Below are 26,685 nucleotides of genomic sequence, written 5' to 3' on the forward strand. Positions count from 1 at the left end.
TTAAATTACTATATCTCAGTTTAACCACACAGATTTATTGTGAGGCTTAAACACTGAACTGAGCTTCTCAGACAAAAGATTAGATACAAATGCAATAAGTACATCAATTTTTAAGGCACATTTTACTTACCACTCAAAACAATTATATCAAACTCTCCATTACTAATAGGCTGGTTTCGGTAGGAGATGCAGGCATGGAAACACCCTCTACGAAGTAGAGTGAGTCTCAGGAAAACCTGACAAGTCTGTCGATTGGACACCACAGATTTTTCAAATAAAACATCAGAAGGCTCTTCTTCTTGGGGACCAAGCTAGACAAAACAGATTATATACATTAGAATATAATATAATATATTCTTGAATATCTTTCTGCAGCAGAGATACATATACTCTGACTTACCTCATGGATGGACAGACTGTAATCATGCTCATCTATCAGTGATACTGAGTTACTCGTGGGGTTATCATACTCATCTCTAGGGACTATCTGCAAAGTGTGTGGCTGCCCCCAAGTCAACACCAGAGTGGAGAAATGGCAAACAATTTTGGTTTTGGAGGGAACCACCATCCCTACAATAAAAGAGAAAAAGTTTAGATTTACATATAATACTGCAAGGAAGCAGTTGCAGAGAATTAATAGAAAGGGTTACTAGGAAAACAAAATGACACAAAAATGAGATGGATTTTAAACTTAGCAACCCAACAATGGCAAAGAAGCAAAACTCAGTGCTTCTGGACAATGAAATACATAAAGAGATAGAAACAGAGTGCATCATGAGTGATAGCTCCACTACTGAAAATTTATTGGTTTTCAGTTTTATTATCGATTAACAGTGATCATAAATTTGGGTTAATTTCCATAGCTGGGCAAAAGCAGCATAGGTCAGTACTCTATTCTAGATAACTAGAGTGCAAAACCTAGCAAGGGGCTGGTGCCAAATGTCAGTCTCAGGGCATTGTCTGAAAGCACATAATGCAGGTATTTCACTGAACTAAGCAGGGTTTGATTTGGTCAGTGCCTCGGAACCCCAAGTACACTGCCTTGAGTTCCATAATAAATGAAAGGCAAGATATTGCTGCACATAGTAAGGTAACAATAATAGTACTGGGTCATATAATCTTACATATTCTCCCATCTGTGTCTTAGTTTACCTGGCTGAAAGACTTTGTAGTAAGGGCTATAAGCCACATTCAAGCCTCCAAGTTTTATGCTGATTTCATACCGGCCAGCCTTGCGCACTGTGAATGCCACCTTCACCACATTGGAACTGGGATCCTGAAGTACTTCCTGAGTCACAGGAATATCCATTGCTAGCTCCATGTGACAGATGTGAACTCGTAGCCCCACAGGGCGATGGGCAGGGAAGGGTTGGCCATTCTTATAGAATAACTGCATGGGGAATTAGGAAGCCCAGTGAGCAGTAAGCCACACATTACATAAGTTCGTGTATTGTTGATAATAAAAATGATGCAGTAAGTACAATGCAACATCTCAATTTTCCATTATTAGTATCCAAAATGAGGTATGGAACTGCAATCACATCTCAGCTTACAACATGCTTGGCAGAAATCTTTACATTGTTAAAAAAAATTACCTCCTCCAATCATGCTTCAATAATAGATAGCCTTCAAACTGTAAGTCCATATACAAGCAAGTTCTATAAAACTTAAGCTCAGAAGGTCCGTGTACAAGGTTACATCCTTAGAAAGCAATCACTAAGCTTGACTTGCTTGAACCCAATGGTCAGAGGGCCACATAAACTCATTCCAAAACAAGGGCACAAGAGATACCCTCAAAATACTGCCAAAATCTGTGGCCACAATTTCTATCAGGATGAAAAATGTTCAGCTTATATCATGAAGGATCTCCTCTATGGAGAACTCGTGCAAGGAAAGCGCCCTACAGGTAGACCACAGCTGCGATACAAGGACATCTGCAAGAGGGATCTGAAGGCCTTAGGAATGGACCTCAACAAGTGGGAAACCCTGGCCTCTAAGCGGCCTGCTTGGAGGCAGGCTGTGCAGCATGGCCTTTCTCAGTTTGAAGAGACACTTTGCCAACAGTCTGAGGCAAAGAGGCAAAGAAGGAAGGCCCATAGCCAGGGAGACAGACCAGGGACAGACTGCACTTGCTCCCAGTGTGGAAGGGATTGTCACTCCCGGATTGGCCTTTTCAGCCACACTAGACGCTGTACCAGAACCACCTTTCAGAGCGCGATACCATAGTCTTTCGAGACTGGAGGTTGCCAATACAGATATCATGAAATTGATACAAAAAGGGAGATTCTTATAATAGTCCTACATTCTCTAAAAAGGGACTTTCCCCCTGTTCTGCCTTGAAATAAAACATATACCCAATCCCCAAATTGTCTCGGAAACAGAAACATTCCCTTACATGCACTCGGAAGGCCATGCTGTGGCCCACCTCATAGGGGTCCTTCCAATCCCAAAAGACTTTGCAAGAGCGGGGATCCAAATAGTTGCCTCGCACGTAGTCATAAATGGTCCGCTCCCCTCGGCGCTCCCGGTCCTCATGCTGGAGGAAGCTGACTACACGTGCGGCAAGCTCAAAGAGGAACTTAATGGTGAAAAAGAAAGCAACCACAGATACTGTGATTCCACCTGTCATAGGAACAAAATGGTGATAAAAAGATTTAGTAAAGTGGTAAAAATCCATCATCATGGAGCTTCAGAACTGCAGGCAGCCCAGAGTCACTCTCAGTGGGAATTCACAACATTTACATAATCTTGAAGTGGAAATCTCTTATTAGGAAAAAAAAAAAGTCATGAGGTAGGAGACATAGGAAACTGCTTTATGCCATGTTAATCCATTGGTTCATATAATTCAGTATTGTCTACTGAGTGGTAGCGGCTAACTTGTGTTTTACAGAGGGGTCTTTGCCAGGCCTAGCTAAGATGCCAGGAACTGAGGCTGGGACTTTCTGCATGCAAAGCTTGTGCTCTACCACTGAGCAATGGCCGTTCTCTATTAGACTAGCACTATCATTAGCTGACTGAGGCAATAAATTTTTGGATTCTATTAAAGGATAGGAAATTATTAATTTATTTAGCACATTTTTATCACAATGGCAAATAGCAATATGGATGTTCTGTGTCAGGCACCAAATGTCTCAGGCAGCTTCTGTCAACACAGTAAGGGACAAATGAAGGAAGTGAACAAAGCAAGAGGGAAATTATATGTCACAAGGGGGAGATATGCAAGTTCTTAAGCTTAGTGTCTAATTAAACAGACTCTGAAGTTCGCATGACTGAGTGAAAAATAATTAATACATCTTGTTTGAAGGATCCAGAAACAGCTTTCAAAGTCTAACTGCAACACAAACTTACCAATAACGTAAAACATCAGGTCCCTTCAATGAGACACACAGCCGAGGATCACAGCTGCATCTAGAACACAAAAAGCAAGCCAAATCAGTATCCCACCTGTTGCATGCTGATTCATACGTTTTAATAACCGTCTTTTCTTTTACAAAGGAATCCCAAAGTATTTAACAGGAAAATGTCATCAGATGTCTGCCCTACCAAACAATGTCAACCACTTGCTAAACCTTTTTTTCCTAAATCTACCCTTTCTTTAAAGAAAAAAGTGATAGTTTTAGATCAATAAATCATAAAGATTTATGTCCAGTTATAAGAACTAAGGTATATTATTTGTGTGTTACTCCAAGTGTCAGAAATCTGAGATCATCAGTATCTCCAGCAAATGCTGACAATCTCTCTGCTTGATAATTTCAACCAGAACATTTTAAAAAGTAAAACACTGACAACTTTCACTTGCCAACATTCACAGCAACAATATAACAGAATAAAACAATATTCCACTTTGATAATACTTAGTGGACTGCAAAACTTTCACCATGTGTTCACAACAGAGCAGAGATAAAAGGGTTGCTCATCTTGAGTTGGTTCCACTATTGGTTCCACCAACAGTATCTTCCCAGCTGGAATGGTATATTTTATGCATAAGTCTGTTTCTCAAAAGACAGGTAAACAGAGCAGATTTCAACAAACATGCTAAAAAAAAAATCATGGATTGTTATATAGGAAAAGGAGACACAATTGTACTCCTTTTCACTTAAATCAAGATAAACAGGTTCCACCTGTAGAGAGCATGAAAGCAAACTGGCACAAGAATCTATGAGAAATAGAAACTAATGCCTTATTACAAAAAAAAAATTGTGTCTGTAAGTACTAATTAAGAGCTAACTGGATACGGTAATATATTTTATAAGAAATATATCATTATACAGTATGGACAACTGAAAAAGGTTGCAAATTCTGCTCTGCTGAAACCAAATTGGACTTTGTTTTCTGACTGGCAATGCTCTACCAAGATGTAATTCACAGCCAGTTCAGATTGTTTCCCACCCTTCCAGCCAATGGAAAAATATACCTTTACACAAGCTCCCATGCCCTCAAAGACAATAGGGGACTGCCCATTCCTCAGCACTTCAGAAACCAGGAAAGTGTCCACAGGAGGGAATGAATGCCAGACCATCATGGAGAAAAATAATCCTGGAACTCACAATACAGGTTCACAGCTGTGGAATCAAGTACAGCAAAGAGTCCCCCATCCCAAAGAGTGGCACTCTGCATTGTCACACCATAAAGCCTTCAAGAAACCTGCTGGCAGATCTTCCTAAAAAGAAAGACAGAAATTATAATCATTACATTGAACAAATAATGAAACAGACAAGTAAGCAAATCAAGAACAATGCTTGCACCTAACTCTCCAACTGTCTGAGGGCCCAAACCTATCCAACTTTCCAGCACCAGTACAACCTCAATGTAGCCCTGAGGTAAGGGTGCAAATTTTCCCATACCTTGAGGAGGCCTCTGCGGCTGCCTCCCCATCACAGGAAGTAGTGCATACCCCATTGGCACAGCAGCACCAGCACTGGAATACTGGATAGGATTGGGCCCTGAGTCAAATTCCATGAGATCTGTGAAAAGTCAGGCAATATCAAATAACAGCATGATAGCTAGAGTCCAATATCATTTCAGTGTTCTTTATAGATACTGAATTTTACATTCTGAAGCTTAGGTCACTTGCATACAAGATGGTGTGCCTGCATAAATGTCATTTTGGTGAAAGAATCTCTACAGTATGGCATTCATGCTAAACAAATGCATCAGGTGCCTCTTTCATAGCACACCTGGCAGGAATCTGCACTTGAAGTGGATTCCTGTCACATGTACACACAGCTAATCAGACATGTGCATTTGTCACTCGTTACAGCATACACTTAGTTCTCCAACATGGACATTACTCTCACATAGGAAAATTATTTCGGGTAGATTTTCGGGAACTCAGGTCTCTTGTAGCCTCCAATTCTGAGACTCAGAACTGCAAAATAAAGGGTGGTGCTGGCAGATTAGAGGTGAAACCTGGTAGCAGGAGGTGGAGCCTGGTGGGTTAAAGCAAAGAGATTAAGAACAGTGTGGGAGGGGAGGGGAGGACCTATGTCACTCATTACTAGGGATGTCATTGACATTATCCAAAACTACACAGCAGAAGTCCATGGCATATGCAGTACTCCACTGCATTATATAATCAAGGGGGAAATTCAAGGGAGAAAATAGATCACACGTTGGGAGATGAATGCAATATAGGACATCTAAAGAAATACTGTGGTTTGAATAATGAGATAACAAGGTTATTGGTTTGTGTTTTTTTTTTTAAAAACACAATCTCTAGAGTTTGTGCAAGCAATAAGTGAGCATTCACTGTGTGAAACAAAGCAAAGTGAAGACAGGCCCATGGATACACCACCTCATACAAAGAAATAGTTGGAAAAGTACACCTCCAACCATGCCTGCCAAAGCACACCAGCTAATATCAAACCACAAATAGTAAAATCTAACCTTCTATATTAAAAAGCATCTACAGCTCTATCCTCCACCAAGTCTGCAGTGTTAATATTCCTATACTCACTAAAACTCTTCAGAGAAGTGAAAAAGACAACTGCTTAGAAGACTTGTAATTGTTCTTTGGAAAATAACCCCCAGTGAGGTTATTTCAGAGGAAATCCCACCTGCCCAGGCACTGCCTTTTCTGATAAACAGGAGATTCCAGATAGACAATTTATGTTGGTGAGAGATTAGCTAGAAGTACTACAACAACAACAACAACAACAGTATTTATATACCGCTTTTCAACAAAAAGTTCACAAAGCGGTTTACAGAGAAAATAGCAGGGGTGCACAGAAGTGTTCATCATGCAGGTTAAAAAGTTCTACCTATTTTAAAAACACTACCTTGTGAAACAGACTTTGCAGTGATCTCTAAATTGTCCTTAATAAAACCTCTGTGATAGAGGGATGATGAAAAATCCCCATCACTTAAGTTTCAATCAGCTTCCATAAAAGAGACCCACAAGATCAAGTGGCTGCTACCTCCATAAACTCCTTTGGGCTAGGAAGTTCTCCAGGCTGGAGATGGTATGTCTGGGACTTTGGGAATGACTGGAAGGAGCATGTATGAAACTTCTTGTCATCCCCTACACCAAAAGCAAGAGCTGCTTCAAGTTATGCATGGTGTTGCAGGGCACCATCACTGTTCTAGATGGACTGGGGAGTGAATGGTGGTCTTCTCGGAGAGGGAAGAGTTACAAAAGGCCACTCTCTCTCAGTTTAACCTACCCAGTATCCCAGCCTACCTCTTCATGTGCCTGTGCTAGTCCCAGCTGTTGAAAGAGTATGGTTTCCAATATTGTAAAGTTCTGAAAGGATTGCTCTCTCCTCCTGCCCAACCATATCTACAAACTCCCCCCGCCCCAGCCTTGCTTGGGCAACCTACAACAAGTATGCAAGGCAATCTATACACGGAGGCAAATGTTCTCAAACTGGGGCATCACAATGCCCTAGCCTGAGAACCTCTGCCTTTAACCCTACAGCAACGCAGTATCACAATATCACAACACAGTATCACAACCCTTTAGCAATCCCTAGTATCACACTGCTGTCAGGGGGTCAGGGGCTTTCTTTTACTTACTTGATACAGCAGCAGGCTCCTGTGGGTGCGGGGAGCCCCACAGAAGCCTGCACAGAGATCCCCAAGCTGCAGAGCATGTGAAAATAACTACTGTGACCGACTTCCACTTACCATACAGCTAAGAATACCATACGCTCATTTTAGAGCTAACAGTAAACATTCCCATTCAGGCGATTATAGCCACACAAGTAACATTATTTCTTCATCAACCACAGTTTACACAAATATGGATAACAAAATTGTATTAAAACTGAAGCCTACCATTCTAATGTGGCTATGATGCGTCATCTTGCCACATATTGTGGCTCCTATAGTCTGTAAAAATAAACTTTGCATGCATCAAAACAGATACAGTATCCAGCAGTGACACTCACTTCCTTTTTTCATCTGACTATGTGTGATGAAACTTTAATCCCCATTTGCTGCAATGCCTCTTAGGAAGTACTACACTAACCTATGAAAGTGACAAACAGCAATCTGACAACAGTTTTATTTTTTTTAAAAACCCTCAAGGGAACATTGGAACAATTTGCAAACCATTAATTTTTTCAGAAGCAGCACCCAGAGCACAAGCAGACATTATTTGCTATTCATGCTGACAAGCCTGTGCAACAAAAATAAACTCATCATCTAGAAATTATGTGACTTGCAGCCCAATCCTAATCAACTTTCCAGTGTCCATGACGCTGCAGTTCAGCCTGAGGTAAGGGAACAGGTATTTCCTTACCTTGAGGAGGACTTTTGATTGCCCCCCACCACTACAGAATGCAGAACACACCCCACTGGGCTGCAGCAGCGCTGGAAAGTTGGATAGCACTAGGCTGTAAATCAATACATGGGACAAAGGACAGGTCAATCATAAACAATCTCATCACTGTCTCTTCTTGGAACTATCATAAGGTTGCTAAAAGTACCAATTGTAAATAAGGATTATTTTTAAAATGAAAATGAATTATTTGTTTATTTATTTATTTATTTATTAACATGTATTATTATTATTGCATGTGTTAATAATATTATTAACATTTATTATTATTTATTATTAATAATAAATGGTTAATAATTATTTCAGAACTACCTCTCATGCAACTATCTGTGTACTCACTTCCACTTCAAATAAAAAAGAACAGACAAAAGAGAGGTCAATCTTGATTCACGTACACAAAATTAACTTCATAGTCCAGAATATATGTCTGGCAGTCAGCAAAGTTTCCACTGAGATAATAAAGCTAAAGACTGCAAACACAGATCTGTGTGAAACACTCCAGACATTTCTCTTTCTGCTTCCATAGTTTCCAAAGCATGTACAATATTTCTTTCAACTTTGAGTTCCTTTCTAACACTATCCTTCTCTTTTACAAGGACCACCATTTAAGTAGTATCACAGCTAATATGCAGTTTGTGCAACTGTGCGTGAATATCTTCAGAGGGGTATTTGTATTAATCTGTTGCAAGAACAAGGGTAAGAACAAGGGTGCTTTTTTTTTGTTGTTCTTGTTTTCCTGTTGATAGCTAGTGATCAGGTCAGGAACCATGGATGGCTTCATTCAGGACAGTTTCCTGCACAGAAATCTGTTCCACGTGGGAAACTGAAGGATTCTCACTTGTAGTTTATGACATGTGATGAATGCAAGCACATCTACCGTATTTATCGGCGTATAACACGCACTTTTTCCCCCTGAAAATAGGGGGCAAATGATGTATGCGTGTTATACGCCGATGTCCAGGGAACGGAATCCTCTTTAAGGGATCCCGTTCCCAATAGTGCCTAGCGGCGGCGCAGCATCGTAACGTGATGTCAGCGCTGCGCCCGCCGCATATTATCACAGCCGCTGGCAGCTGATGAATATGGTAAGTGGAGACCCTTTCTTTGGGGAGGGGAGGGGGAGGGATTGAGGTGAGGTGAGGTGGGGTGGGGGAAGAGATGGAGGTGAGGTGGGGTGGGGGCAAAGAAATACTGACGTTTGGGAAATGCCTCACTACTTATGATTGGCGTTGTACAGAATGCAAATTTACACCCCCCTGATACTACGGTACCTTACTCTTTTTTTTTAATTTAAACTTAGGTAAAAAGTTTTGTTAAAACAGTTGCTTTTACTGTCCTTTTACATTATTTACCTTATATGTGGTAATAATATTAATAAAAAAAAGTTCTGAGCTACCCTTATTTTTTTCCTGAAATTTCCCTCTTAAAATGAAGATGCGTGTTATACGCCTGTGCGTGTTATACGCCGATAAATACGGTATTTCAGCAAGAATGCTGGAAAATCAAAGTCAATTGTGGCTTCCCCCTGTGCTTGCAGATGGTGATACTGGCATGTGTGCATAGTCAAATGCGATGAACACAATGCAGGTTTCATGCAGTCTGCTACATGGAAATGACTTTCATGTAGGAAATTCATCTTGTGTGAAGCAGCCCCCATATAAAACTAGAAACCACATGAGATTAGCACAAATAGCTCCAAGTTAACAAGCATAGGGTCTGAATGGAAAAATTAGTCAATGACAAGAACTTTTCCTTCTTCTAAACAATGTACATGACAAGTGCATACTGATTTGCATAAGGGGGAAGGTATGGTATATCCCTGGATAGTTAAGAAAATTAAGCAATTAACACACACACCAATTCAGATTAACCACAAGGTGACTTGAAAGCTAAATACAGCATGTTAATTCCAAAGGCTATATGGACAGTCACATAAAACAGGGCTTTTCAAACTGGGGCATCACGATGCCCCAGCCTGTGGGCCCTGGCCTCTGCCCCCTTAACGGGTGGGGGCAGCCTGGAGGCAGGGAGGAGGCAGCGACGCCATCCCCAGGATCGCACCACTCAGGGGGCTGCAGGGGCCTGGGTGCACTTACCCAAGCCTCCTGCAGCCTCCCGGGGGTGCAGGAAGCCCGGTGTGATCTTCAACAGGGCTCCCCGCAGCAGTGAAAGTAAAAACGGAGCAATTGCGCCCCGCCTCCGCTAACACGGAAGTGGAGCGTGATCACCACTTTCACTGCTGCGGGGAGCCCTGCTGCAGATTGCACCGGGCTCCCCACACTGCCGGGAGGCTGCAGGAGACTTGGGTAAGTGCACCCAAGCCCCTGCAGCCCCCTGAGCGGCGTGATCCTGGGGATCCTGCCGCTGCCTGCTGCCTGCTGCCTTCTCCCTGCCCCCACTGCCTCTCCCCGCCCCCACAAGCACTTACAGTGGCTCAAACTCTCCATGAGAGTTTGAAAACCACTGACATAAAGTGTAATTATGAGCTCTTAAATGATTAATTTGACAAGACACAGAGTTCTGCTGAATTTGTAGAATAAGACCATGCATCAGCTGCAAAGTGCTAGCTAACTTCTAGTAATGCCCTAACACAGTCACAACCCACCAGTTCGTATAAAGGTTCCCCTTTCCCTATAAGGGGCGGGGGAAGGGGAGAGGCAGGGAAGTGATTCCCAGGATCGCACCCATATTGGGGGGGGGGTTGCTTGTGACTTAATTTATGAAGACAGGGCTGCTGCAGGAGGTGCAGGGAGCCCTGTGCAGCCCTCTGCAGCACTCCCCGAGGCTTGGAACGTTCGGGGAAAGCAAAGCAAAGGTGTTTTCCACACCTCCTGCTGCAGCCCTGTCTTCATAAAGTAAGTCACAAGTATCCCCCCTTGCCCCCTTAGCAGCGCGATCCTGAGGATCGCATCACTGCCCTAGCCCCTCCCCAAATAACTTACTGAGGGAGTAAAGCTCCCTCAAAGTTTGAGAACCACTGCCCTAACGAGATGACCTGAGAAAGAACAAAGACATTTTCACTAGCCAGGTTTCACCGTAACCATTTCAGAAGGAGGTTAGGAAATACTGGAACAGTCTTAAAAATAAGTCAGCAACCCAAAACCTTTTAACTTGCACTGTTCCTGTACTAATTATATGTTGCCTTAAAAAAAGCAAGTTTTGTAAAACTTATCTTCACAGTAACTGAAACGTGATCCATATTCGCTACAATTACAGGTTCAGCCTATTTATATGTAGGATTTTTTATGCACAGATTTGACTCAACAGGAATGGCCACTGCAAATGAGAAGGAATGTGCTGATCCCTGGAGAAGGGGAAAAATGCATCCATTTAAAATCAGTTTAAAAAACTGAACAGTCTTTTAACAATAGCCTCCTTAATGAGAGGGCAGCTGGCTGACAATCCATCAATCCTTCTCTCTCCAGGCGACCCCTCCCTTCCCCCTGAGCAGGTGAAAGAAAGGTGATGCTCTGCATTGGTGAAGGGAGGGGCTGAGTGAAGCACCTTTGTAAGCTCTTAGAGGATGACTGATTGATGGATTGTCTTCTTAATGACTCTTATCTTACATCACAAAGGTCAGCAAGGTTGTTTTTAAATCACTGGAGCAAAGAAACTTTGTTTTTTAAATTGATTTGCTATAGTTTTTTTGCCATCCATGGAATAATTAGTCTTATTCTCATCCTGTATTATGCTTGCAATCCTATGCACATTTTCCTGGAAGTAGCCCCATTAAAAACAATGGGACTTAGTTCCAAATAAACATGCATAAGATTGCATTGAAAGCAAGCAGTTAATTACAGTGTGTACCACAAATTGTTCTTATTGATAAGAACAATTTAACAGATTGCCTGGATCTTGTAATGTGTTTCAACAGGAAAGCTAATTTCCTTAAAAGTATGGTTATTTGCCTCTCACACTTACTTAACTGCTAAGTTGTACCTTAAGGTAGCAAAAATAAGTGATCAAATTCAGAGGGCTCAATTCTATCCAATTTTCCAGTGCCAGTACTGCTGTGCCTATGGGGTATGCACTACTTCCTGTGTTGGGGAAGCACTCACAAAGGCCTCCTCAAAGTATGGGAACATTTGTTCCTTTACCTCAGGCCTGCTTTGCGGCTGAAAGTGCTGGAAAATTGGATAGGATGAGAACCAGAGTCATTAAAAATCATCACTGAGTGAGAAATGATCTGAGAGGTTCTCTAATCTAACTTTCAGTATCTTACATGCAAGCTTCCTTTTTAGATGCCTATTTAAAAAACAAACAAACCAAGATCAGCATGTCACAGGTTTGAGGGCCCAGTCCTATCCAACTTTGCAGCACCGGTGCAGTTGCAATTCAGCCGGGAGGTAAGGGAACAAATGTTCCCATACCTTAAAGAAGCCTCTGTGACTGCCTCCCCACAACAGCACACCCCATTGGCACAGCTGCACTGGCACTGGAAAATTGGGTAGGAGTGGGTCCTGACTTGTTAGAAATATTTTATGGCATGGATTAAAACATTCTATTGTGAATTTCCAATCTTTCAACTGGAATTAGTTACTTATGGGGTGGAGGGAACCTTCTGTAACTGTTCTGATAGCAGTTTCCATGCTTATCATTGCTAACAGCACACAGGGCAAATTTAACTAATTTTAACAGCCCAAGCAGAATGTACATTATTAAACAAGAAGCACAAGAAAGTTTCCTGCCTGAAAAAAAGTCTCCTGAAGTTGAATTCTTCTAGAACAGCAGCATAACCAGGACTGAAAGTTATCCATCAGAACAATGGACAACAAATACGCCACTACAGCACAATATGCAGGATACAAACAATGCAGAATTAGCATCAATGTCACAGCAAGAAAGCTTCTAAACCTTGGGTGGATCCCAGAATGGGGCAACTGAGAATCCCATATGAAAACAGCCAGAAAACCAGATAGGAAAAAAATGCTTAAATCAAGTGATCAAATACTAACAACTTTTAGGACAAATATAAGCTAGGAATGGGGGGAGGGCTGTTTAACAGAACTTGGAGGCACCTGGGTTGTGGTGGTGAAAGAGACAGAATGCCAAGTACATCCCTTTAGGGTTATGCTCAGAGAAAGTGCATCTACTATACATAAGAACATAACAAGAGCCCCCCTGGATCAGTCCAAAGGTCTATCTAGTACAGTATCTCACAGTGGCCCACCAGGTGCCTCAGGGAGTACACAAGACAAGAGACCTGCATCCAGGTGCCCTCCCTTGTACCTGGCATGTCATAAGAACATAAGAGCCCTGATGGATCAGGCCAAGGCCCATCTACTCCAGCTTCCTGTATTTCACAGTGGCCCACCAGATGCCTCAGGGAGCACACAAGACAACCAGAGACTTGCATCCTGGTGCCCTTCCTCGCATCTGGCATTCTTAGGTCGCCTACCTCTAAAACCAGGAGGTTACACATACCCATCGTGCCTTGTAAACCATGATGGACTTTTCCTCCAGAAACGTGTCCAATCCCCTTTTAAAGGCATCCGGGGCAGGTGCCATTACCACTTCCTGTGGCAGGGAGTTCCACAGACTAATTACACACTGGCTAAAGAAATATTTTCATTTGTCTGTCCCAATTCCCCCAACACTCAACATTAGTGGCTCTCCCCTGGTTCTGGTGTTGTGAGAGGAAGAAGAAAATCCCACCATACCACTCCATGGCAAGGAGTTCCACAGGCTAATCACACGCTGGGTAAAAAAATGTTTTGTCTGTCTGTCCTAACTCTCCCGACACTCCATTTTAGAGGATGTGCCCTGGTTCTGGTGTTGTGTCAGAGGGAAAGAACATCCCCCCCCCCATCCATTCTATCACCATATCCTGTGGCAAAGCATTCCAGACACTCCATTTGAGCGGCTGTCCCCTGGCTGTGGTGTTGTGCGAGGGGGAAAAGAACGTCACTCTATCCACCCCATCCTTCAGGCGCCTCCTTTCTGGGCTGAGGAGCCCCAAAGGCTGCAGCCTTTCCCCATAAGGGGGTGCCAGGCCCAGTATGCTGAAGGTTCCGTTTCCAAATGAGCCTAAGGATCCTTGGAGAGTTCAGTGCCTGCAGTGGGTCCAGAATCCCCCCCCCCGTCTGACAAGCCCCTGAGGGGCACTGGCGGGAAGGGGGTGTCAAGCAGAGGGAGGGTAGGCAGGGAGGGTCTGCACAGGCGAGGGCTGCAACAGTCCAGGGGTGCCCCTCCCCCGTGATGGCACTGCCAGGCCCGAGCTTCCCCCCGCCCCAGGGGGAGGGAAGGGCTGGAGCGGGTCCACTTTCCACCTGCAGACTCGAGCCCACCGCACTCGCGCCTCGCCCGCGCCAGCTCTCCTCATGCCGTCCCCGCAGGCCTCGGACACCGCCCCTTCCTCGCTCCGGGGAGACTTCCCAAGAGCGCCGCCCCCTCCCGGCCGCAGGTGCTCAGCTTCCTCCCCCGGGGAGGGCGAGAGGCGGCGCCGAGGAGCCACCCACCCGCCCGCAGCGCCGGCGTCGCTAACGGCCCTTCTCGGCTCCGCCCGGGCGCAGGCAGGACGGGCGCCCGCTCTCCTCAGCCCGCCTCCCCGTCCCAGGCTCCGGAAGGGACGCGCGACGCGCAGGGCCTGCCGGCGCCGGAAGTCGCTGCGGAGGAGCCGCGCGCGGAGCAGTTGTGGAAGGAGAGGCCGGAGATGGTGAGTGGGGCGGCTGCTCTGCGCGCCTGGCTCCGCCGAGGGGCCGGCTCGCTCTGGAGGGTGTTCGCGGGACTCCTCTGACAGCAGCACTCGATGCTCTTGGCACAGGTGGAAGGGGGTTGCTTGCTATGGTCCTCTGTGCGTTTCCTGAGATGCTCCTGCGTGCGTGCGTGTGCGTTGCTTGAGATGCTCCTGCGTGCGTGTGTGTTGCTTGAGATGCTCCTGCGTGTGTTGCTTGAGATGTGTTGCTTGAGATGCTCCTGCGTGTGTTGCTTGAGATGTGTTGCTTGAGATGCTCCTGCGTGTGTGTGTTGCTTGAGATGCTCCTTCGTGTGTGTGTGTGTGTGTGTGTGTGTCGGGCATTATTTGATATGTTCCTGCCTTGCTTACCTGGTAGATCAGTGTTTCTCAACCAGTGGTACTTCTACCAGTGGTGGTACTTGAGGCAGGGGTGGATCTAATGTTTGTGTTTGGGGGGGGCCATGAGCACTACCTTAACCCCAGAGTTCAGATCAACCGGTTGAACATTTTGGCCTCTGTGGCTGAGGTTTGCTGGGTGGCTAGACCTGTGTTCCCAGTCAGAATTGGAGCACAAATCTACCTGCTGGGTAGACCCAGCTCCATTGACTGAGTGCAATTTCACTGGCACGCCACCCAGTGGACAATCATCTAGCGCCTGATTTTGCTCCCCATCCTGGTGGGCGCCATTCCCCGCTGGCTCGACATTTGGGGGTCACGCACCCATGGTCCCCCCCTGAATCTACCCGACTTGAGATGGTGTCTGGTGGTACTTGCAGGACCCCCAGACCCCTGCCACCTGACAGCAAAACCAGCAAAGCAGTGCAATAAGCAGTAGCTTGAAAAAGCTCTCCTGTCCACCTTGAACCTCTTACCAGTGTTTGTCACATTCCACCTGGCCTCCCAATCCAGATGACATCATCACCAGTTACTTCCGGTGGGACTTCCAGTAGGTGGACTGTGCAAAGTGGTACAGCGAGGGACAAACATTGAGAAACACTGTGGTTGATCATTTGAGTCTTGGGAGGGAGATAAATGTCTAACTATGGAAATGAATTGCTGAAGTTAGGTGTTACTGGGCCAGAAATAAGTAATTCTGTATGTGCACAATGGCATTTCTGGGGCTGCGATTGACTGAGGATAGCTTCTTAAAAACTATTCCAAAATTAGAAAGCTAATTTTATGATGACTAGGATGGGAGCTTAATTTGACAACAGATTGGCTAAGCCCCTGCCATGTTGCTTATTTTGGTACTTTACCCCTTCTCCAAACATCTGAAATCCAGACCATTCAAATGTTCAAAGCTTTAAAAAAAACTGACTGTAGTGTGAACACTAGAAGGTCTTATGCTCATTCCCATGTACAGTGTAGGTACAGACTGTAAGTTCTATTCTTTGCTCTGTAGTGCGTACCTGTACAGATATTGTTGAAAAATATCAGAGGCCAGCAGATACTCATATGGGTGACAGTGAAAAGAGCAAGAGAGAGCTTTTCTCATTATATTTATGCAGTTATTCTGAAATCCAGACATATTCAAAATTCAGACACATTACTGTTCCAAGCAGTCCAGATAAGGGATACTCAACCTGTAGGAACATACGATAAAGAACAAGTATGTTACTCCTTTTCACTAGTAAGTAGCCTACCATAACTAATTGTGCCTGCCTAGAATTAGGGAACAGGATTTTTGTGTCTGAGTCTTTTTGTGTCTGGGCATGATTTTTATGTCTGAGTCTTGGTACCTTTCTGTTTAGAAATCAGTAAGCACTGATGAAAGTATGAAAAGAAGTATAGATGGGGTTCTACAATATTTTTGCAGAACACTTATTTGTTTTTCCATTTCAGGGGAAACAGAAGAAAGTAAAGAAATATGCTACCATGAAGCGCATGATCAGCCTTCGTGATCAGCGCATGTGAGTCCCTTGGTATTACTTAGTAGTGGCAATTTGTGATAAACCCTAAGTCAGAGCTTTGTGTAATTACTAGGGCTGCAACATTTGGGGGCAATCCTAACTCACTTTTCAGCACCGACATAAGGACAATGCAGCTCTAAGGTAAGGGAACAAGCATACCCTTACTTTGAGGAGGACTCCATGAGTGCCACCCAACTGCAGGATGCAGCACACGTCCTATTGGCACCACTATGCCAGCATTGGAAAGTTGGTTAGGATTTGGGCCTTAATTGATTAGTCTTAATTGAAAACTTTTCTGACAGATGCGAAGAGAACATAGGTATTATTTGGCTAAAATCAATGCTGAATACTTGCAAAGCACTGTTTTAGTGTTTAGTGTATGGCTTGTGCAGCATTCCACAATTGCTGGCTGGCTTTAATCATCCTGCAGTTGTGGTTGTCTCAAACAAAAACAAAAAAAAACCCCAAACAAAAACCCATGCCACCCTTACTTCCTGCTGTAGTCAAAGACACTTCAGCTGAATGCAGCACACACCCCATGCATATTGCTGAGGGCAAAAATCTCTTGCATTTCTTCCTTATGCGTTAATTCTTAATAGATTGAATTGTCAATTTAATAGTCCTCAGTTTAATAGACTTTACAAATAACAGATATAATCCGCTTCTTTAAAAACTAGTCATTTGTTCTGTGTGTGTATGCTGTCATAAATGCATTAGAATTTAACAGACTTTCTGCATTAATGGACACCCCATCCCTCCACTGGTCCGTTAAATCGAGGGTTCACTATAATCGAGGGTTCCATTTGGTTATGTGGAGGAGTGGGCAAGAATTCTGTCACCTAAAGCAGTAATCTGCTTTACTATTTGGAGAATCATCTTAAACGTTTGAATTATATATTTTTTTCTTGATCTTCATCTGCCTCTTTACTTTTGTATTCTCAACTTTAATGTTATGTGCCTGTGATATCTTAAGAGATTTGCTAATGTTACATTAGCTGGTGTACACAAATGCTTTAAAACTTTTTACCATTCTTAGCAAAGAGGCAGACAGAGCAAAACCCAAAAAGAAAAAGAAGGAAGATCCCAGTGCAATCAAAGAAAGAGAGGTGTAAGTACCAAATCATGTTTTTTGAAGCACTCACAGGAGTGTTTGTAGGAAGACCAAATCCTTTCTGTTTGTGCAATGTTAGGAATTATTTTTTGAAAGAGATGAAAGGGGTCATGCAGGACAGCTTAATCCTCAGTTATGTAAGTCCTATCATGGGACTGCACCACATCTTGTGGCAATTTCTAACTTCCCAGAGGAAGCAGAAGGTGTGAAACTTTTTGGTTCCAGTGGGTCACTGCTTGGACATTAGCAATGTCTCTGATGTTGTTTGTTTCTTACTGTTACATATATCCTATCTTTCTATAATAGAACTGTTCTTAAGTAGCTAACAATTCAAGTAGTAACATAAATTACAGACATGAAATTTAACCATTAAAATTTTATATAGTAATCATTAGTAAATAAAAACATAAGGCATCTTAAAGTAATTAGCATGTGGAGATGGATGCACAGGAAGTAAAAATACACTTGAGTAGGATAGCATTCACTATCCTACTTTCACTGCCTTCTGAAAGTGATGACAACTGGTTTACCTCATTGAGCAGGGTGTTCCATAGCCTGAGCACCTCTAGTGAGGAAGTTTGATTTCTGTAAATTCCTAGCAGCCCTGAGTTATCCAGATGTATAATTAGAATGTTACATTGATTTCAGTAGCTATTCACATTCAAATGCATTTCTTTAGGACTGTGGCCTAAAGACTTGGTTGTATTGGTGGTCAAGGAGACATGAACACATGTGGTCATGTGAGCCTTTCACAATCTTGGCTGATCAAGCAGGTAGCTGGGCATGCTGCATTTGTAGCCAGCGTACTCACTGCAGTCAGGAGTAACATAACCAGATTTTCTTTATTTTAAGGAAATTTTAATTTATGGTATTTTATTTTAAAGAAAACTTATTTTAAGTATTGGCCATTGCTTCTAAATTGTATTGCTAAAAGAATAAGAATCAAAGGTTTTTGGAGTGTACTATTTTGATCAGGATTAGGACTTTCATGTAGTTTCACACACTAATCAAAAATTATTCTAAAGAGCCAGTTAAATCGAAGAGTGGTTAAATGTCTTGCATCTATATAAGGTTTATCCTATGCTGCTTTATGTTACATGGAACAAGAAGTCTAATCTTGCCTTAAAATGTTAAAACAATTATGAACAGTCTATAAGGAGATTTCTAAGAAGTGAATAAGGATCTATACCTTTCTAAAGTGGCACAAATAATTTCTTTGCTTTTCTCAGTAACTTCAGTCCTCCAGTGAGTTGAATCACTTGACCCAATCAAAAGATACCAGACGTCAGTTGTAAGAGTCCTTTAAACATGCAGAAGTATACAGGTGAAGCCTATTTATCCGAATTAGAGTTAAGCAAATACACTGCAGCCTGACACTTGGGGCTGGAAGGAAACTAAGGCAGCTGTTATCAGTCCCCTCCCCTCCTTAGCCTCCCCCTTTCACAGGTGGGAAGCTGAGCTTTTAAGAGTCCAGTCCTATGCGTTTCTATTCAGAAGTAAGTCCCATTCTAGTCAATGGGGCTTACTCCCAGGAAAGTGTAGATCAGATTGTAGCCTAAATCTTATGCTTTGCTTGCTGGGAAGGCTTGCCTGCTGGACTTTTGTTTCCGTAGGCTGGAGAGCCTGCACCATGGGGGGGGGATGGGGACTGGGCAAACACTCCCTGGATTTTTTTAAAGCAATCCCCTCTGTTGCTACCGCACCTGCCCCTGTGTGTGTGTGAGTGAGAGAGCTCCACTTTGCTGCACATGCTCTGGCTACAGAGGTTTTCCACCCCCCTGCCCCTCCTCAGCCCCTTTGCAGGCTCAGGGGCTCCAAGAGTGTTACTGTTCCTTTGAAAGGGGAACCTCTTTCATGGCTCCAGGGCTATTTCCCTACCTGGGTGAGGCAGAGCCTTTTTGCAGTGTTTTGGGCTGCCTGGAAACAGAGAAGCCAGCAAAGGAGGCAAAGGTGTGTGTGACTTTCAGTCCCCCCCACCTGATTCATGTTGAGACAAATTGGAAGATAAAAAATCTGTGGATAAATAGGTTGCACCTGTATGTTTAAATGTTTTCAAAGAAGTAACAGTTTCACTGATTCTGATGTTTACCTTCTGGGTATTTTGACAGTCATCATGATTTTCCAAATACTTTCCATAGCAGTGCTGGTTAGCAAATTATTCTTCATTAAAATTCAGCAAAGTTATTGAGACATTAAAAGGTGCTTTAGAAGTTGCACACAGTGGGTGGACAGTATATTTTTATATCCCTGTTCTGAAGTAATTTATCCTATTTCTGTCTTTTCAGCCCTAAATATCCTTCCTGTTTGTTCTTCCAATATAATACACAACTTGGGCCTCCCTACTACATCCTGGTTGACACCAACTTCATTAACTTCTCCATTAAAGCCAAACTTGACCTGGTACAGTCAATGATGGATTGCCTCTATGCTAAATGTAAGTATCCACGAATGTGGCACCTTGTTTTGGAGTAGCATCACAGTGCAATAAGCAAACTATGAAAATGCTGCATTGATGGAGATGCATTGCTGGGACTAGCACAGCAGTGGTACACCAGGTTCTGCTTCTTTATTCTTAGTACTTGCTACTAGATGTTTTCTTTATTTTGAAATGCATGAATGAAATGAAAATGCATGCCCCAGCTTTCTCCTAAGATTCATGGTGGCTTGCAATATATACAAAACATAGAAATCAAAATACTGAGTGGTGATGGTGAAGATCTTAAAAAGCAAAAGACCAACAGAGACAGTAGCATTTCAAACACATCAAAATCAGGTGGCATCAAAGCAAGTCTACCAAGATGTGCTGAAAGAGAGAGGGCTTAACCAACTGATTGGCACTGTGGGGCCACACATGCCTCACAGGGCAAAGAATTCCCTTGAGTAGGAACAACCACAGAGAATGCCAACCGTGCCTCGAAAGGAAGGGGAACCCACAAGAGAATCTCCCTAAAATCTATACAAGCTGGGCAGACTAGGAGAGGGGGATAGGGTGGAGACAATCCTTGAGATAGTTTGGTCCTAAGCTGTGTAGTAATTTGAAGGTCATCACTAGCACCTTGAATCATACCCAGAAACACACTGGTAGCTCACATAGCTTCATCAACAGTAGCATCACATAATGCTTTATTACCATTAAGTTTGCAGATGTGATGTTAAAAAACAGTGGAATTGATTATTTTTGTACTAATCTTGATTAATTGAAATTAAATGTTATCATTTCTTGACAAATAAGGAAAGCACAGCCAATTACAGAGATACCACTCGCTTTGCTCAATTTATTGCGATATTGTTGTTGCAATAAATTGCAACAATTGCAATTTCCCTGGGGGCTGGGGATAAGAATAGGCCCTCAGTTTGGCTGTACTTGTCGTAAGAGGCGACTAAACAGTCACCGGGTAGATGGGACTCGTCAGCCTGGGAAGGCAGCTCATCTGAGAGAAGGAAAACTCTGATCCCAAACCTCCACTGCCTTATGGCTACATCCAGTTATGGAAAAGGCTTCAGGAGTCAACCTCGAGGCAAAATCCAGAGCCGGGGTCCCTGAGGCAGTTCATGGCTGAACACAGTCACATTCTGGCAACTCCTGCGACGTCGCTGGAACCAACCGTATTGGCCTCTGCCTTTCCATTGGACCATTTCAGCGACGTGGAGAGGGGGGATTTGCTGTAAGGGTAACAGCCTATCCTCCATACCTACTTTATCCAGGCTTTGCGCACTGGAGAGGACACTCTGTTCCAGAACCACCATTCAGAGTGTGACACCATAGTCTTTCGAGACTGAAGGATGCCAACAATATGTTGTTGCATTATTGAAAGTAAAGAACTTACATAAATGATCAAATAGGGTCCTCTGGCAGATATCATCTAATAGGCCTCTATTAACATTTTTTCTTCTAATGGGATATATACAAAACATCCGTTAGTGTATATACTGGTGTAAATTGAGATGAAAAATCAGTTAGAGGAAGAGTGGGCTGGTAGTTGTCCATTGACTGTCTTCTAGTGGGATTGATGAAGTGAAAGCATGATTTAGAGGCTTGAATCCTAATATTTTTTGAATTAGTCAGGTTATGGTATTTATATATTTCCACAGGTATTCCGTGTATCACAGATTGTGTCATGGCTGAAATTGAGAAACTGGGACAGAAGTATCGTGTAGCACTAAGGTAGGACCTAACCCCTGTACCTGTTAAAGCAGGGTAACTGGTCACCCTTTTCCCTTTGTTCCCCAAGGGAGAACAAAAAATGTAAGTTTTGGGTATATGATACTATGGACGAGATATCTATGAACAGGATAAGGTGTCTTATCTATTGATCCATGTAGCTCAGTATTGTCTGCACAGACTGGGAGCAACTCTCCAGGGTTTCAGACCAGGGTCTTTTCTAGCCCTATGTGGAGATGCCAGGGATTAAACCTGGAATCTTCTGTAAAGCATGTGCTAGCTATGCCATTGAATGATAGCTCCTCTGCAAAGCAGATCTTCTTCCTTTCTAATCTTATAGCATATAAGAATTCCCTATGCATGTGGGAGAAAGTTCTGGCTTGCACATTCAGAGCAAGTTTTCAATTAAGCAATTTGTTCTGGTATATAGAGGAAACAATTCAAAATTATCAGTACAAAATACAAGGCATTTCTATCTTACCTGTATATTGGATAAAGTAGGTTTCTCGCCTTAGGGCGCAAACCTAACCAACTTTCCAGCACTGATCTAACCGCAATGCAGCCGCAAGGTAAGGTAACAAACATGTCCACAGCTATGTCAGTGCTGGAAAATTGGTTAGGATTGCGCCCTTCAACTCACAGATCACCTTTGATGGAAACAGCTGCACATTCCAGAATGCCTGATAATTTTCTGTGGGCAGAAAGCCTGTTTTCTATGTTACTGCTTTGGGAGAGGGGTAGATTTCTAGTTTTATGTGTGCCTAACAATCTAGAATTTAAAAACATGTTCTTGGCATACATTGCTCATTTGAAATAAATATCGGGTTGTATCCCAAGGAGCACTTGCAGAAATCCAGTGGATTTTGTGTTCTGTGAGTGGTTGTGTTTGTATTAGTGCATGTAGACGAAATTGTAGCACAGTGAGTCACTGACAATTTTGTGTATGACGTACTGTGCAAATGCAAAGTCTAGTTTCAGATTTCTGTGTACAGGAACCTTGCACTATTACCTCCATGTTATCAAATCCCTTTAGCAAACTAAAGAATAACTTAGGATACAAGAAATAATTAGCTGATGCCTTTGTTAACTATAACACACTTTTTTGAAAATGATCTGGGACTAAGTTATGAGTCCTGGTTTCTAGTTCATATACAGTATTTTTAAAAATTGCTAGTGAGAAAAAGGCAGAAATTGTTGGTTTTACCTAGGAATTTCTTGATTTTAGTTTTTTCATCTTTGCTTGGATCTTTTCCTAATTTTCATATTTGGGATTCTACAGGATAGCTAAAGATCCACGATTTGAACGCTTACCATGCACTCACAAAGGAACCTATGCAGATGACTGTTTGGTACAGAGGGTCACTCAGGTACTTCCTGTTTTTAGAACTCTTTAGAAGAATTCTGTGTTGTGCTCTTAATAAGCAAATGTATCTAGATGTACTTGATTTCTTTTGGTGCTAATGTCCGGCAAAGAAAATTTCATTTAAGACTCTGCCTTGTAACATTGTCTACTTTGGCAAGTATCAGTATTATTGATTATAGGAGGTCAGATCCTGTTTCCTTGACTCTCCAGTACATGATCGTGTTAGTTCTAGATGTAAAGGAAGTGAGATTTGATTTTTCTGTAAACACCCAAGGTTTCTGCAAATGTGCATCCTTCGTGGCCAGAGAGCAAGTATTTAGTTTATTTTACCAGTAAGAGGCTGAATCCCCCCCATTGTTTTTTCAACTTGCAGCACAAGTGTTACATAGTGGCTACCGTAGACAGAGATCTTAAGCGGAGAATACGGAAGATCCCTGGAGTCCCAATAATGTATATATCCAATCACAGGTAGGTAAGCTTCCAAATATAAAAAATTATCTCATGTTCTACATTGTATATCATTAGTGTCTTCTGAATTTTGGTTGGCACGTACATCATGTATATAGCTGGCCTGTGTAAAAAGATTTATTAATAGTAATGAAAGGCACAACATGCTTAAATTTGCAATTATTTCATGCTAAACCCAATGAGAAAGTGAGTTATTAACATCAACTGATCTAGGTTCATATGCCATTGTTGATGGTTGAATAATCTTATATGGAACTTGGGAGACAGATCATCATAAGCCTTTTTCTATGGTTTTGCTCATCTTTGACAAATTAAATTAGATTTCTCTCAGAGCTTATGGAAGAGTGTAAACACATCTCAGGCTATGAGGCTTTTATTAACACTATAGTAACTACACTCCATCTTGTCAAATTATATATTGAATCAATGGATCACTAACCTTTTCAGTCCTTATCCTCAGCTGAAACAAAGCTTAAGTACATGTAAATGTAACCGCATTGCTCACATCCATACCTTCACAACAACCTGTAAATTGAATAAGTTTAATTATTCCCTTATTGCAGTTGAGGCTGAGAGTGAATGGCTTGCTTAAGGTCACCTAGTGAGTTCATGGCAGAGGCAAGGTTCAAACTAGGAAAGTCATATTTAGCAGCTCAATCTGTTAGCCATTTTTTGGAGCTTAGCTTCACCCTGCAAAATGAGAAGAGTTGCATGGGGCTGTTCACACCATCCTTTTTACTCCAGTGCAGCTGGTGATGATGAAATTGCTGGGTGCCATGGAACCAACAGGACTGAGAAGACTGGCCAGGAGGGAGGAAAAGGGCTATCATAGGTGGGAAGACTCAAAAGTGGAGAAAGTGAGACAGGGAGTGGAGAGAGCGAGACCAAAGGAAGTGGAAGGGGAGACCAGGAAAGAAACAACAAAAGAGAAGGGTGGAGGGGAGGATGGAAGAATGAAGAACAGGCTGGAGCAAGATACAGGTAGAGAGAGAAGGGGAGTGGTTGTGCTTGGGCAGAGAGGAAGACAAAGGTGAGAAGCCAGATAAAGGGGGTAAATGGAAGGAGAGAAAACGGTGACAAGGAAAGTGCCATAGTTATGGCAGAGAGGAACACCAGAGGCCGCAGAAGAGAGCAGGAGGGAAAGAGGTGATCATATATTTCAGGGGAGCCCCCCATCTAGAAAGCAAGAGGCCTCGTTAGGTACAGAAAGAGGTGGGCCCCACCTCGTGCTCCTAGCGTTCCCTGGAGTCCAGGCGTAATACTAAGCTATGGCACCAGAGCTAATCAGCCCATTAGAACTTCCTTGCTGGGTTTGTCCTTTTCCATCGGGCAGCCTTGGGGTCTGGATTCACCAGGATTTAGTGTGAGACTGAAGTCCCTTGCCTTCCCCAGTGAGGATAACTGGGCGTATAAAGATCAAGTATTGATGATAGACTGCTTTGTAACCTTGTTGACTGTTCCTTATCTGATATTGTGAAACCCCTTTCTGAAGCATATTTTGGTCACAGTGTGGTTCCTTGGGTAAAGAACAAATTCTGTCATATTTTACTTCACCCCATTCAGTGTAGACCTTCCCTCTTGGGATGAGGTGAAAGTGGTGGGGGCAGCTAAACCACTTCCTTCCCCTTTGTTTGTTGTGTTTCCTCACTATTGAACTTTCTGTTTTACATTATTCTGTATAGCACCATATAAATGAATGACACTATATTAATATACTGTATAGCTTTCAAAATTTCCTGTAGATAGTGCTAGTTATTGCTTGCCCTTTCCCATTTGTGTGCCTGTTTGGCTAGCTGGCACATTTTTTTTTAAATTTACTGCCCTTAGGGCTCAAAGTACAACATTATGCTAATAAATATTATAAAGCTTTTCACTGTGTGCTTGCTAAGTATCACAAAGGAAATAACAAAGGGTTGTTCTTTGTCATTCTAGGTATAACATTGAGAGGATGCCCGATGACTATGGAGCACCTCGATTTTAACCAGTTGTTGGAAAGAGTTCAAAATAAGCCTGCTGCGTCAAACTGCCCAATTCCAGAACTCTGAGCCTGTTATAAGGTTCCTGTCTTTCTGATTTGTGCTTTGTAGCTGCTCTGATGTTTGGGAGAAAAAAGCATATTGGAATTGTTCCTTTGCTTTGTGTTCCAGAATAAATATGGTTCATAAGTAGGCTTTTGAAATTATTTCCTTTTTGTATTTGAATCCTTCCTCATGTTGCAGCCAGTTTAATTAAAATTTCTAATAAGCCTTGTGTAGAGGATGTTAGAAAGGGCCCTTTAGGAGAATTTATAGAGAAGTTTGTTGACTTACAATAATAGAAGTGCAGAGTATTCTGAAAAGTTCGTGATCTGCAAAAATACATTTTTGGAACTCTATCAGATTCAAGTCTCTCATTTTCAATCAGCATTCTAGAGAAGCTAAGTCAACCACACAAAGTTCAGTTTGTATTTTTCAGGATATAGTAAGCTCTGAAAAACAATAGAGGAAAATATTGATGGCTTAAGATTGAGCTAAGCCAAATTCATGTGTGTGCATGTAGTCTGAGCGAAGCTCTTTGACTAGAAGTGACTTTCAGAAGATCAAATATGACACCTGATTCAAATTACCACATAGCTATACATTTACCAAACGCGAACCCTTATCACCACACATGCGCTACTTTTAATGTTAACTCCTTAACTTGCATTGATTACTATGAACTGTGTTATTGGTCTACTCAGCCTTTTGTTTGTGAAGTGTCTTCTCTAGTATGATCCATTTCTTTGATTTATGTCTTGCGAATGTTTTAAGAAATGGTTACCCTTCATCCAGATCTAAAGCATCCCTAGTTCTCGGATACATGTACTGGGTGTTGCTACCTAAAAACATCAGGCACACACATGTGGCGCCATCTGTTTGTATGTACCAACATGACAAGCTGACAGGTAACATTTTGTTAATATTTCAGTTTATTACAAATATTAAAACAGCAATTTTTTTAAAAGTCATCTAAAAATTCTTGCCACATACTTGCTTTCCTCCACCATTTTCCCTTAAGTAAAACCTTAAGTAAAGCCACTTCAAATGCCCACTTGGGAAATAAAGAGGGATATAAATTTGTAAACAAGTAGCCCATCTTCTCTCCTTGTCCTTAAGAACAAGCAGAGGCTAAGGCCGTGCTCCTATGATTTTCCATGTGCCTTAAAGAAATGGATTGCTATGCACTCTTCCTGCTTT

At 42.6% G+C, this 26,685-nt stretch overlaps 2 protein-coding genes across 11 annotated transcripts in view; one reads left to right on the top strand and one right to left on the bottom strand.

Moving 5' to 3' along the window:
- Nucleotides 1–14,355, bottom strand: part of AREL1 (apoptosis resistant E3 ubiquitin protein ligase 1) — a 37,675-nt gene extending 23,320 nt beyond the window's left edge. The window contains exons 1-7 of one of the 9 annotated variants that reach the window (XM_066627137.1): nucleotides 14,239–14,355; nucleotides 4,415–4,660; nucleotides 3,349–3,408; nucleotides 2,396–2,622; nucleotides 1,153–1,390; nucleotides 401–570; nucleotides 131–311 (exon numbers count right to left, since the gene is read on the bottom strand). In XM_066627137.1, coding sequence (XP_066483234.1) covers nucleotides 131–311; nucleotides 401–570; nucleotides 1,153–1,390; nucleotides 2,396–2,622; nucleotides 3,349–3,364 — 832 coding nt within the window. In that variant the 5' untranslated portion in view covers nucleotides 3,365–3,408; nucleotides 4,415–4,660; nucleotides 14,239–14,355. The other 8 variants (XM_066627147.1, XM_066627175.1, XM_066627184.1 and 5 more) reach the window with 8 other exon arrangements.
- FCF1 (FCF1 rRNA-processing protein) lies at nucleotides 14,277–25,813 on the top strand. Of its 2 annotated transcripts, none has more exons than XM_066627221.1 (8): nucleotides 14,277–14,435; nucleotides 16,299–16,366; nucleotides 17,403–17,474; nucleotides 19,763–19,911; nucleotides 21,570–21,642; nucleotides 22,919–23,006; nucleotides 23,376–23,470; nucleotides 25,403–25,812. In XM_066627221.1, the coding sequence occupies exons 1-8, from the start codon at nucleotides 14,433–14,435 to the stop codon at nucleotides 25,449–25,451; spliced, it is 597 nt and encodes a 198-aa protein (XP_066483318.1). In that variant the 5' UTR covers nucleotides 14,277–14,432; the 3' UTR covers nucleotides 25,452–25,812. The 2 variants fall into 2 exon arrangements, with proteins under 2 accessions (XP_066483318.1, XP_066483310.1); XM_066627213.1 differs by lacking the exon at nucleotides 14,277–14,435 and adding an exon at nucleotides 14,443–14,543 and having other exon boundaries at nucleotides 25,403–25,813.
- The last annotated feature ends 872 nt before the right edge of the window (nucleotides 25,814–26,685 follow it).

The sequence above is a fragment of the Tiliqua scincoides genome, chromosome 1 (genome assembly GCF_035046505.1).
Source record: "Tiliqua scincoides isolate rTilSci1 chromosome 1, rTilSci1.hap2, whole genome shotgun sequence".
Classification (NCBI taxonomy): Eukaryota; Metazoa; Chordata; class Lepidosauria; order Squamata; family Scincidae; genus Tiliqua; species Tiliqua scincoides.

What these genes read in the sequence shown, in the direction of transcription:
- FCF1 (XM_066627213.1), top strand. An exon ending in AGCCTTCGTGATCAGCGCAT is followed by an intron (nt 16,367 to 17,402) that starts GTGAGTCCCTTG and finishes TACCATTCTTAG; the next exon opens with CAAAGAGGCAGACAGAGCAA. An exon ending in AAGTATCGTGTAGCACTAAG is followed by an intron (nt 21,643 to 22,918) that starts GTAGGACCTAAC and finishes GGGATTCTACAG; the next exon opens with GATAGCTAAAGATCCACGAT.